Source organism: Cuculus canorus, chromosome 15 (genome assembly GCF_017976375.1).
Source record: "Cuculus canorus isolate bCucCan1 chromosome 15, bCucCan1.pri, whole genome shotgun sequence".
Lineage (NCBI taxonomy): Eukaryota > Metazoa > Chordata > Aves > Cuculiformes > Cuculidae > Cuculus > Cuculus canorus.
Window position 1 is genome coordinate 10,211,308 of NC_071415.1, and position 18,944 is coordinate 10,230,251.

The 18,944-nt window shown below is 50.9% G+C and overlaps 1 protein-coding gene across 3 annotated transcripts in view; it reads left to right on the forward strand.

Annotated features, from left to right (window-relative positions):
- Nucleotides 1-18,646, forward strand: part of PEMT (phosphatidylethanolamine N-methyltransferase) — a 46,737-nt gene extending 28,091 nt beyond the window's left edge. For 2 of the 3 annotated variants that reach the window (XM_054080631.1, XM_054080629.1), the window contains exons 4-8: nucleotides 6,648-6,793; nucleotides 11,127-11,238; nucleotides 15,587-15,661; nucleotides 16,451-16,511; nucleotides 17,242-18,644. In XM_054080631.1, the coding sequence (XP_053936606.1) occupies nucleotides 6,648-6,793; nucleotides 11,127-11,238; nucleotides 15,587-15,661; nucleotides 16,451-16,505 (388 nt within the window). In that variant the 3' untranslated portion in view covers nucleotides 16,506-16,511; nucleotides 17,242-18,644. Of the gene's footprint in view, nucleotides 1-6,647; nucleotides 6,794-11,126; nucleotides 11,239-15,586; nucleotides 15,662-16,450; nucleotides 16,512-17,238 lie in introns of all 3 variants that reach the window. The other variant, XM_054080630.1, reaches the window with a different exon arrangement.
- Nucleotides 18,647-18,944: the final 298 nt, after the last annotated feature.

An 18,944-nucleotide genomic window follows, 5' to 3' on the forward strand; every position in this document is an offset into this window, starting at 1 on the left:
AAAAAGGTAGATTTAAGCTGAAAAATGGGAGATTTAGATGAGATAGGGGGAAGAAATTACTTACTCTGAGGGTAGTGAGGCCCTGGCCCAGGTTGCCCAGGGAAGTAGTGGCTGCCCCATCCCTGGAGGTGTTCAAGGCCAGGTTGGATGGGGCTTGGAGCAACCTGGGACAGTGGGAGGCGTTCCTGCCCACGACAGGTGGTAGAACTGGATGGGCTTTAAGGTCACTTCCAACCCAAACCATTCTGTGATTCTAATCTATGAATTAGAAACAGCTCAGCGAGCTCTCTGGGTCTCCTGAGGCTTATTGCTCAGGCCTGGAGAGGTTGTGCCATTTGGGAGGGACTCAGCCTGTCCTTCCTTGCATGGAGATATCAGCCCACTCCTAACCCAGGGCTCCACTGGCCAGAGAAGGACTCACGAGTTGCGTGACACAGGCGCTGCTGTCTCAGTGGCCAATGATGCTAGGAGGAATGAGTCTCACTGCTCTTGTTGTTTTGCTTTTCCCTTTATTTTATATTCTGAGTCACTCGTACTCGAGCGCACTGATGAAAGCAGGTTTTCCGCTCCTCAGCCCTGCGGAGGCAATCCAGCCTGCAAAGCGCAGACTGTGCCTCGCACTTCAGCTGCGTGCGGCGGTTGGAGTTGGTTGTGCAGAGCAAAGCTGGCTGCTGATAGCGAGCGTAAAGGCAGCCTCGGGTGGTCCCTCCACCCCCAGTGCTGTAACCCAGCCTTTAAACCTCCTCTCTGCATGCTTTAGGGACTTTTTATGTGGGTGGGAGCTGCCAGAGAGCGATTGAGGAGCCCACAGGGTGTCTCTTTTTTTGTTTTTAAAAACCTGCTTCCTTTTTGTAGCTGAATTTTTGAAAGGCTCCAAGCTGGGGGTGGAGGAGGGGAGGGCAGAGCAGACAAACTTTGCAGATGGGTTGGCACTTGTGGCTAAAAGCACCCTGGAGCTGGGCTCTGAGGCTGCTTCAACTGCCCACTCCACGCTGGGGTCTCTGCCATGGTCCTGTCTGCTGTTCAGTGTTGTGATGCTTTCATGCAAGCTGTGCTACGAAGGGATACCTAGGGTGTAAAAAGAGGAATGTTTTGTGCTCAATTAAGCAATTAGGTGCTTCTCAGCTCTGAGCTTCGTTATCAGCCTTGCCTTGTTTCTGAGAAGCAATCCAGAATGACCTGTGACCAGGGGAGACCTGCTTAGTCAACTGCACAAGACAAGCATCCTTAATTGCTTTGGTGCAATGATTATTTTCATTACAGCCATGCTCTTTCTGCAAAAAGCAGGGAACTTCCATCACTGTGGCTCTTATCTGTGAAAACAATTCCTGAACTTTTGAACTACCTGCCCTGCGTGTGCTCCCGCAGCAGTTTGAATGCTGTCTGTGTGACATGGGACGTGACAACCTTCATTGTCCTCCAGATTTGCATCCAGTGTTGCGCTCTCCTTCCTGCCTTACCACGTTGTTGATATCGTTCCCTGCGTCAGCTCTTGAATCAGCTGCTGGTGCTGCCTCTGAGCCCTCCTGCACACCCTTTTTCACATCCTGGTAAACTCCCCATCTCAAGGCAAGCGTAGGCAGGTGGGCTTGTACGCAGAGAGTATGAGAAGATCCCACCATGAGGATCTTGGGAGGTTTGTCTGAGCTGTAAAGGCAACACCAATGTGCACACCCTGAACTGGGGGAGTTTGTAGATGCAAAGGTCTTGGGGTGCCAAGGGCTGTGATGGCACCAGAGCCCTACAGATGAAGGGCAGTGCCTTTGGCAATGTGCTCGCTGGGTGCCACACTTCTGGCTGTCATCAAGTCCTCTGTCAGTGCCACCCTCTGGGTATTGCCTCTTGCATGGATAGGCTTCTCGCTTGGAGCTGCTGCTTCCAAGAAAACAAGTCTGCCAGATGGGATTTTGCACAGGGGAAGGGTTGTTTGTCATTGCCTGGTAGAACCTCTCGCCTTTATACTCAGAGCTATTTAATTTTGTGAGCTGGTACCATGAATGAGCATGGTGTGAAGGGCATCGATCTGAGTACTGCGTGGCCTTTGGTGCAGAAATGACCAAGTTCGATGATGGGAATCGAATGTGGCCTGAAGGAGCCGATGTCGCCTCCAAGCCACATTGCCAGCAATCTCTGGCTGTCCAGGAAAAGCCCCAGGTGACCAACAACACCTCCTGCTCACGGCTGCCAGGCATCTGTTGGATGGAGCTGGGAAGCCAAGATGCGAGTTGTGGGCAGAAGCTGCTGCAGCCCTCAGCTGACCTAAATAACACGCACACGGGTGCTGTCAGGAAAGAAAAGTCATTATTGGCAAAAGAAGCTGTGAAGATGATGACCGGGCTGACAATTGCCGGTAGTATCAGCGGGATGATTTTAGTGCTGTTTGGGGTGTTTTTTTCAAATCAACAAGATCTTTTGTTGCAGTTTGTGCGTCTGGGCACCTCCGGATGGTTTTACCCCTGTTGCCTCCTTTTGCCAAAAGAAACAAAATCTCAGGCACGAGGGGGATGGATTGATGCCCTGCATGGTGAATGCAGAACCTTGCAGCAGCTGCTGCTGCGTCTGAAACCCTGGCTGCCTGCACCACCGCTACTTCCTTGCTGCCTGCCAGTCCCTGGCCCAATTTTGCCCCAATTGCATTTACCAGCCCCAGTTTCCAGGCTGATTTTGGGGATTAGGCAAAGGGAACACTGCTGGGCTGTTCCTAGCAGTGACCCAGTTTGCTGTAGGAGGTCTTTGCCCTCCTTTGTGGGAAAGGGATTGCAAAATATGTTCACTGTGGGCCGCTGAGAGAGAGCCCCAGAGACCGAAAAAACTCGGCTTCTCTCTTCATACAGTGTTTCCAGGTTTGCTTCTTGCTGCGTGCAGCATTTGGAGATGTATTTAGGGCTGCAAGTGTGGTAAGTTTCCTGGTGTCACAATCACCATTCTCTGGTTAAATAAATCAGTGCCCGTTTCTGCAATCCTGGCTGCACGTCCTCTCGCGTCCCGCTGAAAGGACCTGCAGCCAACTTCCCTCATTCCCACTTTCTTCTGGCAAAAACCCACCCATGAGACATCTCTGGCCCCAGGCTTCAGTGCCATTTTGATTGTTTTTCCGGTTTGTGTGGTTTATTTTGTGGTAAACTAAAAGAATGGAGATTCAGACTAGATATAAGGAAGACATTTTTTCCAATGAGGGTGGTGGAACACTGGCCCAGGTGGCCTAGAGAGGTGGTATGAGCCCCATCCCTGGGAATACTCAAGGTCTGGTTGGATGGAGCTCTGAGCAACCTGATTGAGTTGAAGATGTCCCTGTTTATTTCCAAGGGGTTCGATTGGACAGGTTTTAAAGGTTCCCACTAACCCAAATCATTCTAGGATTGCCACAAAACAGTGGCACACGTGCAGGACCAGTGGGGTGTCTGAGCAAGCACCCCTCTGATTTGGGAAGGATGGGCCAAACAATGCCTGCTGCCGTGACTTCCCCATGTGAAGCCCTGCAGCAGTTTTGCAGCCCAGCTGCAGCCACCACGGCTGATCCTACCCTGCCAGGAATTGGCTAAATCTGCCAATTTGGCCACAACGGAGCTGATGGATTTGGGGTTTTCCCCACTGGGATGGAGATGGAGTGCCTCCGGTGTCATGCTTCATGCCGACAAGTGTGGGGAGATGTCAGGGGAAGCCCCATTTCCACTTGCTAAAGCTAGGGGTACCTTCCAGGTCCCCCCTCGATGCCAGATGTCCTTATGATAACAGCTGGGTCTGTGATTAAAGTAGGTTGCAGCCCACCCAACCCCTCCCCTGCGCTGGTTAGAGGGATGCTCTTCACCATGGCAATCGCTCTGCTCGGCACACGAAGCATTTCCAGGTACTGGGACAAAGCGTAGCTGTAATTGATGTCCTCTTGGGTGCTGAGCTGAGCCGCTGCCTTGTCGTGCAGCCAGAAATAAATGCTCTAACAAACGTGACTCAGAGGCACGTGGTGAAAGGGACTGGTTTAGTGACAAATCGGCTGCGTGCCTCGCTCCTCTAGCAAGGGAGATGGCCAACACCTTGTCCTCCCCCTGCCAGCGAGGGTGCTGTGAGACTCCCTTGCCTGCAAGGAGCAGACGTGGATGCCAGAATAATTGACGACTCGGTGCTGCTTGTCATGGCCCGGCATCATAAATGCTTAAAAGGTTTATTTACCAATTCTGAAAACTCTTGTGCGTATCATGTTTAATGCAAATAGAGAGTGTGTTTAGGAAGATATAAAACATTACTAGAGGGAAAGGCAGTCCATTATCTCGGTGCAAACACCTCCGTCTCTAGCTGCAAGGCAAATGGCAGGGGACTGAGGAAGACATGCCGATGAGGGTAACTAATGCAGGCCTAGCCGACCGTGAAAGGGAAGGCTGGGATCATCTGGAGCAGGGGAGCCTGCTTCGCCGAAACAAACCACGTCACGTGCTGGTTGCAAAACCTCTGAGGCTGATTCGTAATCATCCAGTTTGCACTCCTGAAGCCACCTTTGTTCTGCTCCGAGGCCAAGTCAGGACACTAGCATGGGATAGAGGAGCCTCAAGAATGTAAGACAGCATAAATCCATCTCATCCAGTGTGAGAAGCAGGCTCTGAATGCTGTGCTCCAGTTGTACCTCTCTCTACTCTGCACTTTCTTTGCTGGGCGCTGGGATCCCGGTGGGCCCCAGCTCGGTGCTGGTCTCCCAGACCTGCCTCGCCAGGGATGCTCAGCAGCTTTAATTGCTGGAAAATGCCTTCCTAGCACTGGTGTGCTGTGTAGGGGTCCTGGCTGAATGCAGAGTCAAACCCCTGAGCACAGTGAAAAGGTGTTAGCATCTTCCTCTGTGGGAGTCAAGAGCTCCAGAGCATCCCCGGGGATGTCACGCTGTGCTTCAAGAGCACGACCAGGCCAGGATTGCTCAGGCAGATGTGCATATCCCTCCAGGGACATCACTTTCCACCCAAACCCAGGCAGCGCTGGTAGCAGGGGTGCGGATTTGGGCTTCCTTATAGAGGACATTTGTGTCATTTCAAAATAAACAGCAGGGAGGTGATGCAAAGGCTTGTGCAGCTGCTGCTGCTTCACGGTGCAGCTGCGTTTGTGTGTTCCCATCAGCGCTGATTTTGAGCTAAATGAATGTGAGCCTGATGAGCACAGGGAGATGTGCCGGGCGCTGGACGGGTGACTTACATCACCAGGGGCCAAACTTTCATTCCTCTGGCTGCGCTTGGCTCCCTGGAGAAAAGAATTTCCCTGTGATTTCCAGCATGGGGAAGAGAGTATAAATCAGCAAGATGCTGTGTTCGTGCTCACTCCCAAGAGCATTACATTTATTCTGTGTTTTGTTTCCCTGCTCCAGTCCAAAGCGAAGATTAAATGGCTTGCTCTGGGTCTTTAAAACTCCCAAAGAGCAGAAAACCTAGTAGGAACGGGCTCCAAGGAATAAATATATCTCCAGGGCCCTAAGCCGTGGAGTTTAAATATCATCCTGGACTCTGCTTGGTGCATTTACTCATGCTGTCTTGTGTTCGAGCCTTCCAAAGGTGTTTCCAGCTGCTTGTCCATCAGCCAGGCAGGCAGGATTGTCTCTCTCAGTTTTCATTTAGGCAACAGAGAAAATCCAGAGGTTTGCAGGGATTGAGGAAGCTGAACATCAGGGGGGAAAAAAACCTATCCCAAGCTCTGCAGGTAACGTCATGGAAGTATTTTCCAGCTGAGGAGCCCAGGAGCAGCTCTTGTGGCTTGGCCCTGGCAGCAGTGGTGGCTGGAGGCACAGGAGACCTGTTTTTCCACTTGCATTTCAGCCTCCAGGGTGCTCGTTAAAAAAAGGCTCAAAGTTTCCTATCTCATGTGTCAGCAACATGTAGAGAAACACTGTGTATGGCTCTGCAGGTCTGTTATCTCCTCTCACTATTATTAATGGGTGTTTTTTTAATCACATTGTCTCCTTTGTAGGCATGCGGTTGTGTCAGATCTTTGTGAGATGCTGAGCCTTCCAAGCCCTGCTTCGGGCAAAGTTCAGGGGCTGAAGGGGTGGGAGGGGGTCACAATTATTCCACTCAGAAATGAGTATTTGGAAGGTCAGACCTGACGTGTCTGAACAAGGCTGGAGATGAGAAGCTGTGTTCTCACTTGAAAATACACATCTCTAGTATTTTCCCTTTGCCATTCCAGTCCTCCCCCTGACTGTCAGGCTTCTGCCGTGAATCACTCCTGGGCACGTGGGTAACACATGAACGCTGCAAAATATTTTGATGGAGAGGAACGGGGGTGGGAGCGTGAGGTAACCCAGCCAATTGTTCCCAACCCTTCAAGTCTTGTGCTGAGGCATCGCAACCTCCAGCGTTTGGAAGGGCGTCTTTCCCAGAGCTCGCACTCATGATGAAATGTGAGGTTTGGTGGCAAAGCCTTTTCTATTGCAGTTCAGTGGGGTTGGTGAGCAAGGGTTGCGAGTAGAAATAGATGCCCCAGGTCAAGCCCTGGCTGCTCACAAGGCTTTGGTTCCTTGCTTCTCTCATTGGGAGGTTGAGTAGGTCCAGGTGGAAGAAGGGACCCAGTGAAGAATCCTCCTCAGCAGCATCCTCTCCCAAAGCTCCATGTCTCCCTGGTGGGTAATTTTGGTAATGAGTTATCACTATTAACAGCCCTTGTTGTCTCTCTGACAGCTTCACAGAAGCCATGAAGAGCCAGCCGAAGCTGGAGAGCTTGGACTGCCACTGGGCCTATTACTCAGGCTTTGCCATCTTGGCTGTAGGGACCTTGTTTGTCATCTCCAGCTTCTTAGCACTAGGATTCACTGGAACATTCCTAGGTAAGCACTAAAAATTGAACAGTTTAACCAGAAAGTGCATTTAATCCTTGCAGGGTTCTTTTGCTAGGGCAGAGGCTGTGATCATCTCCTTGTCTTCAGGGCTGTTCGATTTGCTCTTAGCTTTATGATACTAAAGCGTGGTAGATCTACCCATGCCATTACCTCGTGCAGAGAAGATCGTGCAGTGATGTTACGTAGCGAGTCCTGTCACCTTCAGTGTCAAGCCTGAGAGAAAGCAGCTGATAATCTGACAGTCCAAACACCCTCCAGAAAAGGGACCCCATGTGCAGACCCCGCGAGCAGGTCGGCTCCGGCGCTGCGGGCGTGAGCTGTCTGGCAGCCTTGCTCTGAGCCCCCGCCTGCTCGACACATGCGTCGAGGCAAGATCTCATTCACTTTCCCTCTGCAATAAACCTGACCCTCGTTGACAGATTCTTTTATCTGCCGCTTTATGGCAGAAGGCATTTTCCACTGTGCCTGCTTTCACATTTAGAGACTAATTCTATTAGCTTTGTTGACTTTAAAAACATGCCAGTATGTGTGGAATTCATAAAAATAAAATAGAGACAGGAACAATAAATATCTAAGGAAAGGGGCAGCTCCCGCTGGCTGAAACAATCACAGCCCCAGCTCTGACACTGCGTTTAGGCTGTGCTTTTGCAAGTGCTTTACAAACCAAATTCAATTAACTCCTGCAGCGTCGCCAGGAAGGAGAGAGGGAGGTAATAAGCCTTCCTGGTTTCAAGTGGAGTTGCAAAGAAATGTGTTGAGTTGCCCAAGATCCTGCCGTCAGAAATAGAGCTCAGCACTCCTGAAGGTGTACCATAACCTTTCATCTGTGCAGCCCCACTCCTGGCCCCATGTTACACCCCCAGCCCCCAGCTACCAGGCACTGGCATCCTCCAAATTCACCTATTCCCCCCAGGAGGGATGCTGTCCCTGTGGAGACACATCCAGGGAGGCTGGACCCAGGAGTACCCAACAGCGAGAGCTGCTTGAATGCTCCTGAAGTTCAGCCAGGTCTGGGGTTGTTTACGTAAAGCCTGATTCATCCATTCAGGAGGATCCACTGGACAGGAACTGCTGGGAAAAGCAAACAAGTGAGTCAGGCTCAGCATAAGTGGTGAGAGTGGTCCCATCCCTCACTGCTCTCCACAGCTGGTGGTTCTTTTATCCCTGGGGACTGACAGAGGTAGGCATTAGTGGCCCACATCGGGCACTTCTGCTCCATCCTCTCTGCCAGTGGAGGATCTCCCTGCCACCAGTGGATCGCATTGAGTCTGCATGGCTCTGAACCTTGTGTGATGCAGCAGGGAGTAAGGTCAGCTCGCTCTGCTTGTTGGGGCTTGATGGATGCTGGGGTAGAGAGGAGTCAGGGTGGGAAGATGCCAAGAACATGTGCTGGTGCAGCTGGACTGGCTCAGGACCTATGTGCCACAGAGACATGGCCCAGCTGGAGCCCTGCGGATCATCCATCCTTGGACTAGTAGCTGCTCCTGAGCATGCAAGCCCCCACAAGTCCAGGTCAGCAAACTCTTAATGGAGATCCTGTTTAGTGTGGTTCCTTATGCACTCATGGGGAACACAAGGGATCTGCAGGTCTCTGAGGATATCATGTGGAATGTTACCTTGCTCAGGACTCACTTGGGACTGGTACTTCCAATGTCCTCCTGCGTGCAGGGGTCTAGTGATGTTCTGGTCCTAAGGGACAGGCAGGGTCCCCAGCACTGACAGCGCTTCTGACTGCAGGTAGCAAAGAGCTGCACCGCTTTGTCAAGAAGGGGACATCCAGCTTCTTCTCAGAGTCAGTATCTGAGCTCAAGGGAAGTTTTGAGAGAGCCTCTTGATGACAAAACACCTCAAAACCTGACTGGACCAGCATTTGACCCTTCCCTTTTGGGTTTTGCTGCAGCAGGCAGGGCAAAGAGACTGCATCAAGGCTGCCCGTTAGATTCTGCTGGCACATTTAAGCTTTGGAGCGGCTGCAGAGCACTTTGTCTTTTAAGTGTGGGCTAAACGGTGCAGCAGGAGCTGTGTGAGTCACCTTGCTGCAGCAAGCCTTTCTGTGCCACTCCACCTCCTGTACAGCAGCACCGACCTCCGCCTCTGTTTGCAGCGGCTGGATGTGGCCCCCTGCCCCAGAGCCTCCTCCCAGTGCCCTGTCTCTGCACCGTGCCCTCGCAGGGATTCGGGCATCAGTTCAGCACCATCCATTTCACCATTTGTCCTGTTTCCCCATGAAAGGAGTAACCAGGGTTTTGCTTCCCAGAGGCTGTGGGCACCAAGAGGCAGCTCTGCCTGTCTGAGCCCATCTGTCTCACACCCCAGCACGGTTCCTCCTAGCGCTGACCAAGATTTCAAGTAAATCTGACTTGACTGAAGTCTGTTACTGGGCTATGGTGAAGCCGGTGGCTCTCCAGGGAGGAGCAGAGGTGGTGCTTCAGTCCAGGTTGGGCTCCAGGGACCATGGGAGACCTTTGTGGGGTGCCTCAAATGGCTTTTTGCTGCCACAATCCGAAGTTTCTGCCCTGTGCAGTGAGATGGTTGCACTGACTTCCAGCAAAAACTAAATGCCAAAGGCCCCCAGCCTGATGAGGAGCTGATTCCTGATTTGAGGGCTTAATGAAGGCAAAGGAGATGTCCAGGCTGATGCTGTGCAAGCTGATGGCATGGTCCTTTCCCTTAGCACCTGCCTGGATAGAAAAATATTGCAGATGCTCTTTGGTGGTCATCTTAATTTAACTGTGTGGGTTTAGAGGCAGGGATTACATTGCAAAAGCTTTTGTCCTGGGGGAGCTGCCTGCTCCCCTGGCCGTTGTGTGCCTCGGCTTGCAGGGAACCTACCTAGAGGGTCCCAAAGCCCCACTGATGCTGGGCAAAAATAAACCCCTACCAGCTGCATGGAGCCAGGGCTTTGTGTGAACCTTCCCAGTGCCAGCGCTGCTGGGGGAGCGAGGTGTTCAGCCGAAAGGCGAGGGCGTGCAGAGTATAATGAAGCATTTTGACACATAAGAAGGCATAGAAATGGTCTGTAGCAGGGGGTGATGTGTTCTTTCTGCCAGAACAATCTCAGAGATGCATTGCCAAGTAACTGCGAGAACATATATTATGAATACCAGGCAATTATCTCACTTAGTGGCCTGTAGTTAAAGCCCAAAAGCATTGTCTAATTGGGCAGGCGCTGTTTATCCCTAGAAATAAATGTTTTTGCACCATGTGAGGTCAAAGAAATTACATTACGATTCAGGTAATAATAATAACCTTGAATAGTTTGCACTCTCGTAATGCTTTTTATCTGGATTTCCAAGCACTTTCTCACCATACATTAATCCTCACCACCCTCAGCGCTATAAGAAAGACTGATATTATGATCAGTGCACAATAGCACTGGGAGGGATGGAGGAGACTTGCCCAAGGTCAGGGAACGGGCTGGCAGCAAAGCTGGAAACACGACCCAGGGCTGTGGCAGCTCCCTGAGCTGATGGACTGGCACTGCTCCTTGTTGACTGATGCTGAGTCTCATACAGAGGACACGGAGCAAAATCCTTGTGGGGCTTTGTGTTCTGGTTTATAAGAGCAGCAGAAATCAGAACTCGGCATCCTGGCCCCTTCTCCCCCTTGAAATGCCGCTTGCAAGCTGCACAGCATCTCCTTGCTTGACATTTCTCTTTGAGGCTCCTTTCAGGAGGGTGGAAAGATTACTCCATGGTAGATTGGAAGCTGGTTGGATGCTGACAGTTCTGAAAGCTTTCCTCGTTACAGATGACAATCACCTATTATCATCATCATCATGTCAATAATTGAGTGTTTTGTAGGCAGAGGTGCTATTTCCTGAAATTCTGAGAAATTCTCTGAACCGTGAGATAAGGGTGACAGTGAATGAGGGCATTTGGTGGTGGCAGTCGTGATTATAACATCTCAAAACGCCATTACAGGGCACCGGGCTTATTTCCCCATTAAATGGATGTGATCCTATGCGCTTGCTTCTTTGTCAAGTGGCATCCGATGAGCAGTTTTCGAATGAGAAAGCCAGAATCAGCCAATTGAGACCTCGAGAACTGCTTCCCAACGAGGGACGTGGCTGCCGTAGCCTCATTGCAGTGCACAAACCTTCCTTATGGGCAAAGAGCCATTCCCGGAAAAGCTGATAGACATGGAGTAAACAGCCAAACCTATTTCAGCCTGGAAGTCAGCGGTGAAAGCTCTTATTCACCTTCAATCTGTGTCCCTGGCAGGGTTGCCTCATGCTACAGGGAGGGTATCAATGTGCCAAGGCCATCTATGACTCCCAGCTTCATGGACCCTCACCAGAAACCCTCTGTTTGTTCCGTAGGTGATTACTTTGGCATCCTGATGGAGGCAAAAGTGACCAGTTTCCCCTTCAGCATCCTGGATAATCCCATGTACTGGGGCAGCACGGCCGTCTACCTGGGCTGGTCCCTCATGTGAGTATGTGCCCTTGCAAACAGTGCCGCTTGTAGGGTCTGCGCTCAGCAGGGCGTAAGGTGTTTGGCTGCATCAGGGGCCAAAGAAACTCTTGGTGATGGCAGGCAGCAAAAAAAAAACATCAGGGAAAGTGCAATGTGCCCCGACTTCTCACTTCCTGACTATTTTTGTGCGTGTAAAATCTTTTGCTGTCATAAAAGACTTGCCAGTATTAATTGTAGAAAAATAAATAAGTGCTGGGGAGAGGAAGCATCAGCAAATGCTCTGCGGCTGAATAAGGTCCTTGGCAGGCTCTGCATGTGGAAAAAACAACAGTCAAGGCCGAATTCACGCCGGGTGTTGCTCAGCAGGGCGAGGGCACTGATACCGGGAATCAGTGTGACCCTGTAATTACTTCTGAATAAAGCAAAACAAGCCAACGAACCCTTTCCCCCACTGCACAGTGATAACACTTCCGAAACACTCCTCATGTGATACAACACAGCTTAATAGCCCGCTTAGGAGGAAATGAATAGGCTGTAATTTAGCAGCAAATGAGCAATAGACTCTATTCTGTGTAACAAGTTTTTATGTGGGTTTCATTTAATATCACATTTTATTTATTTGCCCAGGAGAAAAAGCCCTGGCTGTGTTACATTGGGAGCCTGTAGAGTATTGTGGGCTTTCATCACTAGGCATTTTGCACCGTGCTCCTGAGTGTGACCACCTCTCTTCTACTTCAGTGGAAAAAATGAAGTGCTTTGCTACATTCTGCTCACTTTTTCAGCCACATGAGCAGCACTTTTTGACCCCTGGTTGTATGTAAAGCTGATGGTTTCTCTCCTGTCTCCACTGAGCCTTGCTACTCTTCGTTCTGCACTTGAAATCCCTCCCAGGTGCTGTCAGGGCTGGTTGCACAAGGCCACTTGCCTTCCCGGCAGACCGATGGCACGATGGCAGCTTGGATATTGCTGGGAGGACAGGACAGAGGTGGGGCAGGATGAACCCCCCAATACTGCACAACAACCAGAGACAACCAGCAGCATCCCCCCAATAGTGCAGGACGAGGAATTTTTTCAGGGGGGATTATAGGAGGTTTTTATTTCTTTAAGATCAGCATCAAACTGTTTCCTAGAACCTCCACAAAACCAGCTGAACCCTCCTGAGCTGTTTCTGTCACAGAAAGCCCTTCTTCACCCCTGTGAGAGAGCAACCTTGCACCGGGTACAGGTTGTGTGGTCTTCCAGGGCAATCCTGGGCAACAGCAGCTCGAAGCAGCCTGAGACAATAGTGGGATTGCCTCCTTTTTCTCGTTAAAAGGTTGCCACCATAAAGGGCAGTGAGGCATGACAAATAATTGCTGTTAACAAATTGCTGGAGCTGTACATAGTGGCACCAGTACAGCACCCGCCTGCCCTGGGGAATCTCTGCACAACCCTTTGCGCCGTGATTTTGACTCTTTGTCTTCTCTGAGATCTTTTCCCAGAGTGCTGAGGTTTTGGGGGGTCCCAGGTCGCTTCTGAGATTGTGCTGAGGTCGCAGGGCTTTCAGAAGATGTTAGGTTTCTGCCTTTGGAGGCCAGAGCTACCATCCTGGCTCCTAGGCAGTAGGAGAGATGCTGGAAGAATGTGTCTGCTTTCTGATTTTGGACAGGCCTAAAACATAGAGCATATTTTTCCTCCCTCGGTGGTGTGTCATGCTCCATGTCATGGCTTCAGAGCCCAAAGGACTGATTCATTTTATTTTGTAAGGGCACATACCACATGACGTAAGCGAGCCTGGCAGCACACCAGACAGCCTGCCTCCTGACTCCAGGCCAACCTTAAAAGCATCGCATGGGGCGAGAGCCGACGTTTCCTCCCTTGCAGGCTTTTGCAGCTATTCCTGGCTCAACTGATGGTGGCTCTGCAGCCAAAATAAGCGTGTCCACCAAAGATGGTGGAGAAGGCATAGAATCATTAAAGTTGGAGAAGATCTCTAAGCTCATCCAGTCCAACCATCAGCCCAACAGCACCGTGCCTACTAAAGCATATCACAGAGTGCCACATCTACACAGTTTTTTAACACCTCGGGGGATGGAGACTCCTTCACTTCCCTGGGCAGCCTCTTCCAATGCTTCACCACTATTATGGTAAAGAAATTTTCCTTAGCCAGTCTAAACCTGCCCTGGTGCAACTTGAGGCCATTTCTTCTCATTCTACCACTTGTTACTTGAGAGAAGAGACCAGCACCCACCTCACTACAACCTCTTTTCAGGGAACTGCAGAGAGCGATGTGGTCTCCTCTCAGCCTCCTCTTCCCCAGCTCCATTCCCCTTCTCTGGACTTGCTCCAGCCCCTCAATGTCTGTCTTGTACAGAAGGGCCCAAAACTGCCCTCTCCACCAGGTGCCATGAAATCAGGAGCTCCAAGAGGAAAGGACAAAGTGGCTTCCCCATGTCTAACATTTGGGACCAGCGAGGCCAGTGGGGAAGGATGCGAGCCCACACCATTGCTCCTGTAGACAACAACCCACAGCCATGGGGAGCTGCAGCAAGAGTTGGAGATGGACAGATTTCCTACCCAAGAAAATCCCACCAAGACCATGAAACCTTCCTTTCTGATTCATCATGAACTCTGCTACGACTCAAGCCATTGCCCAATAAGTAGGTCAAGCTTGTAAGATGGGAGAAACAACTCAAACACTTCTCATCACCTGCATCAGGCAGCTTCCTTCCTCCCGAAACACAAATGGAGCGTTAGCTGTTTGGGGACAGCTTTGTGTATTTCTGGTAGGAAAGTGTTTTAACTCATGGCAACAGGCTGGGTAAATCAGAGCTGGAGCTGCAGCCAAATGATGCAATTAGAGGTCTTGCTGTCAACAAACAATCATGCAAATTTGTTCTCTCTGATAGGAATCAAGAAGGAGACATGACTAAGCAATGTAATAGCAGGGGGTTGGGAGAGGAAAAGTTGCCCGATTGCTTCCTAATGAGGGAACAACTTATTGCAAAATGGAAACAGTGAAAAGGTGAAGATTATTGTGCTTCTCTCCAGGAACTGGTGTGGCCAGACAGTACCTGATGGCGAGTCAGTACAAGGCTTAGGTAGTTATGTCCTTCCTCTGAAGGCGTGTTTTCCCAATAAGATTTTTATCCTCACCTAGGACCAGATAAGTACTATTGTTGCCGACAGCCAGCTCCTGCCCCCCTCAGAGCTGAGTTGTGACCAGCAATTAAAGGCAATCAGCAGTGTCCTAATTACAGGCAATACAGCCCTGTGCTGGATGCACAGGATGCAGAAGGGGTGTTTGGGGTGCTTGGTGCCTGTGGGGAGCCAGATGAAGCCACACTGGGGAGATGAGGCTGGGAACTCATGGGTGCTGGGTTAGCAAGCAGGGAATGGGTGCTGGTGTGGCTGCTCTCACCGGGGGGAATTTACACACCGGGGGGGGGGCTCCCAGCACCTGGTTTGAGGACTGTAACCCACTAGGTAAAATTCTGGAGCCTTAGCAAAGCCCTTTCTGCGTCCTCCAGCCTCTCCTTCAGACACTTTGAGGCCAAGCATCGAAGAAGTGTCCCCATGTGGGTGGTGCAGGTTTGCAGCCAATGTTGACATCTCTCTTTAGAGCAGGAGATGATGGGGAATTTTTAGTCCCCATTCTTTGCCCTCGGTGCTAAAAGGAACAGCCTTCCGTGTTGCATCTGCAGCCCTTGAGCACCTCTGCCCATAACAGATCGGCATCATCGGTCCTCCGTGCTGTGCCTCATGACCTCTTGCTGGAGGACAGCATTCAGCTGGGCCTCATGGAGAAGAAAGAACCTGTTCTAAAACATCTTGAAACAGGTTTAAATGTGAACTGAGCCTCCCCACACCCACCTCTGGTGCAGCACCCGCCCTTCAGGGAGCAGACATGGACCGTTCCATCCCCAGCCTTGCCATGGCTCAGCCAATGTATAGGGAACCATACGCTGCTCCGTCTGCCGGGTGTCTCCTGCGCCCTGGGTGGCCCATCTTTCTGTGCGCATCAGGCATTTCCCTTATAGCTCTGGCTCGCAGCCACAGCCGTACGTAAGCAGCTGCTTAGCTATTAAACAGCCTTATAATCTCAGGATTTAGCATCAAAGCAGAAGCTCTCTTAGCAGAGACGTGCGGGGATCAGACTTAAAAGAAGTCTCCAAAGTAGGCTGGGGAAGAGTCTTTGCCAAGTAACATCTGTCTAAGACAGTTAACATTAAATTAAAAAAAGAACCCAAACGCCTTTTGTTCGCTTCTGTTTAATGAGCGAGAGAGCGCTCTCCTGGAGCCCGGCATCTCATTTCACTTTCTAAACCAGGTCTTGCATAAGCCCGTGTACTTACCTGATCCTTTCCTTCTCTTTTCAAAACAGGCATGCAAGCCCAGCTGGCCTTTTCCTGACAGCTGTAGTGGCAATTTCCTACACAATCGCAATGCTGTATGAGGGGTGAGTAGCTCTGCAAAACCAGAGAGCTTCTAATTGTTTCCACCAGCTTTAACTCCCGAGGTTTCGGGGAACTGCAGAATTAGGGTTTTTTCTAATGAATTCAGCTGGGAAGAAAGGAAACAGAGGATTGTTTTTCAGTTGTTTGGATAATGGGCAGATTCCTCGCTGAAACTATTTGCTGAGTTCTAGGAACATTTATGCATTTGTTTATTTTTACCAAAATGAGATCTTTCTTTCTGTCGGGTACCTGTTTCTGTCTGTACAAGAACAATAAGGAAGGCAGTGAGAGGATTTATTGTGTCATGTGAAGAGACCCTGCAAGTGGATCTTGCATTTTGTACTTCCTTGATGGGCTTCTCTGATATTTTGGGCCACAATAGCCTGGAAGACCAGAACAGAGCGGCCCAGAATTGTTCCCAGAAGCAGCAGTTGTACTTCAGCAGCAAAAGATTTTTTGTGTTTGCAAGGGAGGAGGAGAAGCAAAGAGAGCCGAGGTCAGCCTCTGTGCAAGGAGAGTCCGAGCATGTGCTGAGCCATTTGCTCGGCGTGCTCGGCGCAGGGATGATCCCGGGTAAGAGCATCTTGGAGCTGCTCCACCATCCAGAGAGACTGAGCTGAGGATTGCCGTGGCACGGAAGCAGTCAAGCTGTGCCAGCTTGTGAAGGGTAGAGTTTCTAGGCCCAAAGGAGCGCACACAGTATCTTCTATGTTAATTCTTTCCCCCTTCTTTTGCCCCTCTCTTGTGTCTCTGCCCTCTCTCTCCCCAAATTCTCATCCTCCCAACCACAGGCCTTTCACAGAGGAAATATATCGGCAGAGACAGAAGAGAGTGAAGAACAAGTAGCAACAGGTACGTTTAGGGGTTGGTGTTTCAGCAAGAGGGGCTCCTTTGCCAGGCTCCCCCACTTACAAGTATGTTAGATGGGGATGGGAGCACCACCTGCCCTCCCAGCATGTCCTTGCCCAGCTCTGCCTCCCCCAGCTCCTCCAGAGCCCTTCCTGTGCTTCTCAAGAGATCCTGAGCTTCAAACCTCCACAAAAACCTAGGTGGGAAGGCTTTGAACAGCAGCGGTTGTGTCTGTGTCTTGGCACCCACCGGGCAACCCCCAAACTGGTTTGATTATATACTTACGTGTGAGTGCGAGGAAAAACTGCTGGGGACCTTCAAGGCTCCAAGCTTAGTCTAAATCAGACAGAAAAAAAGCAGCTATTGGCCATGGCAGGTGCTCCAGTGAGCAGCAGGGAAGGTGCAGGAGGGCAGGGAAATCCGGCATCCCTGCTCCAGGCTGCTCCATGCCTGAAGTCGGGAGCATTCTGTCCATGGGCTTGCACTGGTTCACCCCAGAAACTCGGCCCGCGCTTGCTTTTGGGGAGCCAAAGGTTTCTACAAAAGCTTAAGTTCCTGCCCAGGCCCCTCTCCCTGGGGTTAAATTCCACCCTGGGGCATCTTCCCACCGGCAGCTGGAGAGGCTGGATGAGCGCATGGCACTGCTGGGGTTTTGGCAGCCCCTGTCCCAAAGATGCTGTCACATCAGTGAGGTCCCTAACAGACTCTTGTGTCTCTGCCTTTTGTGAAGCAGTGTCTCGGATACGTCGGCACAGCGTGCCTCTCTGGTCCCCACATTGTCTGATTTGCCCGTTTTCCTACTGAGATGGATCCTACTAATTAGCCCAGCAACCCTTAATGAGCCAACTGAGCACTCTGCGGTATTAGAAGCAATCAGAGGAACAGCCCAAGCGTGGCGGCACCTCCTCGCTGGGCCTCGCCGGAGCCGGAAGGCCCTGTCCCTGCATCTCTGTCTCCATTGCTGGGTCACTGCTGCTCCTGCCACGAAGGCGATGCTCTTCTGGGAGCCACGGGACTTCCCAATCTCTTCTCCTGCACTGATTATTGGAGATCTGCAAGGGAAAAAGCAATTCAGGGCCAGCCCCAGCCTGGAGGGCAAACAGAGTAATGATGGAGACGTGGGGAGGTCCTTTTGTAAGCGCACTCTAAGCATAAGGAGGCACCAGCTCCCACTAGTCCTGAAGGTCATCTGAAGATGCTGCCGAAGAACCACAGGAAGCAAACAGAAGCTTGGGCAAAGCAACGGAAAGGGCTCAGGAGCCTCTGAGATGTTCAAACACGGCTGGAGAAGGAAGAGGGAAAACCACTATAAACTCAACAACAACAAAATCTGCTGCAAAGCCAATAATACCCCCCCCCCTCATTTCTGGGAGAGGGACACCTCCCCACCCAGAGCTGTATTTTCCTGCCTGTGTAGAGCCCTATAGCATCTCTGCAGTATTTGCTCCAAGAAAGGTGACTGAAAAAAAAACACGTAGATGTGAATGTACAACCTAAACCACAGGAGATGGAGGACTGGTGGGCATCCCATGGGTAAGCCCAACCGGGAGAAGACCAAGGGGAAGAGTCAATCCCCATCCATACCCTACTGCTAGCCCATCCCTGGCTGTGTCGGTGCCCCAGCCCCCTCCATACCCACCCAGCCCCAGGGGCCGCGTGAGGGTCCTTCCTGCCTTCCCCACCACCCAGTGCCTTCCAATTATTTTTCACTGCCTTGCAGGGATGGTGGGTAGGATGGAGGGAAAAGACTGCTTCTACCTTCCACACTGTGCAGCAGCTGAATACGGATCTGCCCCTCCACTCCTGCCACCAGCTTCAGTGAGTCCCTGAGAGCCCTGAATGGGAAGGCACCTGAGGTGATGCTCCAGAGCCACGCTCAGTGTTGACAGATTCCCAGAATGGTTTGAGAAATAAGCTGTAAGTGACCAAAACCAAGCAATGTGAAGCCTGGAGAAAGGAGCTGCACTTCTGCCGGCTCCCACACAGGCACTGGGATACGGTGCCGCATCTCAGCATCACATCCTCCCTTTTCTCAGTGTCGCTTCCACAAACTGGTCCAGTTTCCTTTTGCTTTTGCATGTTGTAATTCACCCTTTGGACACTGCTCGGCAGGAATTAAAAGTGTTGATTTCTTTTCGATCCAGCCTCTGTTTCCTTCAGCCGGGCTCACGGACGCTGTGCTTGTGTTTCACCACTTCAGAGCCATTACACAAGGATTTTTTTTTTTCATTGCTGTCTCAACAACCTTCCCCTTAAAGAGCTGGGCATAGTATTTTATTTTTAGATAAGTTTCCACATCCCCTTCATGGTTAATGTTTATAGATGGAGGCTAAAACAGCCCAGTACCCATAGCAACCAGCAAGGAGAGGATACATTGCATTATTCAGACAGTTTATGTCAGAGTTGCCAGTCCTGGCTCTAAGTCTCTGATGTCAA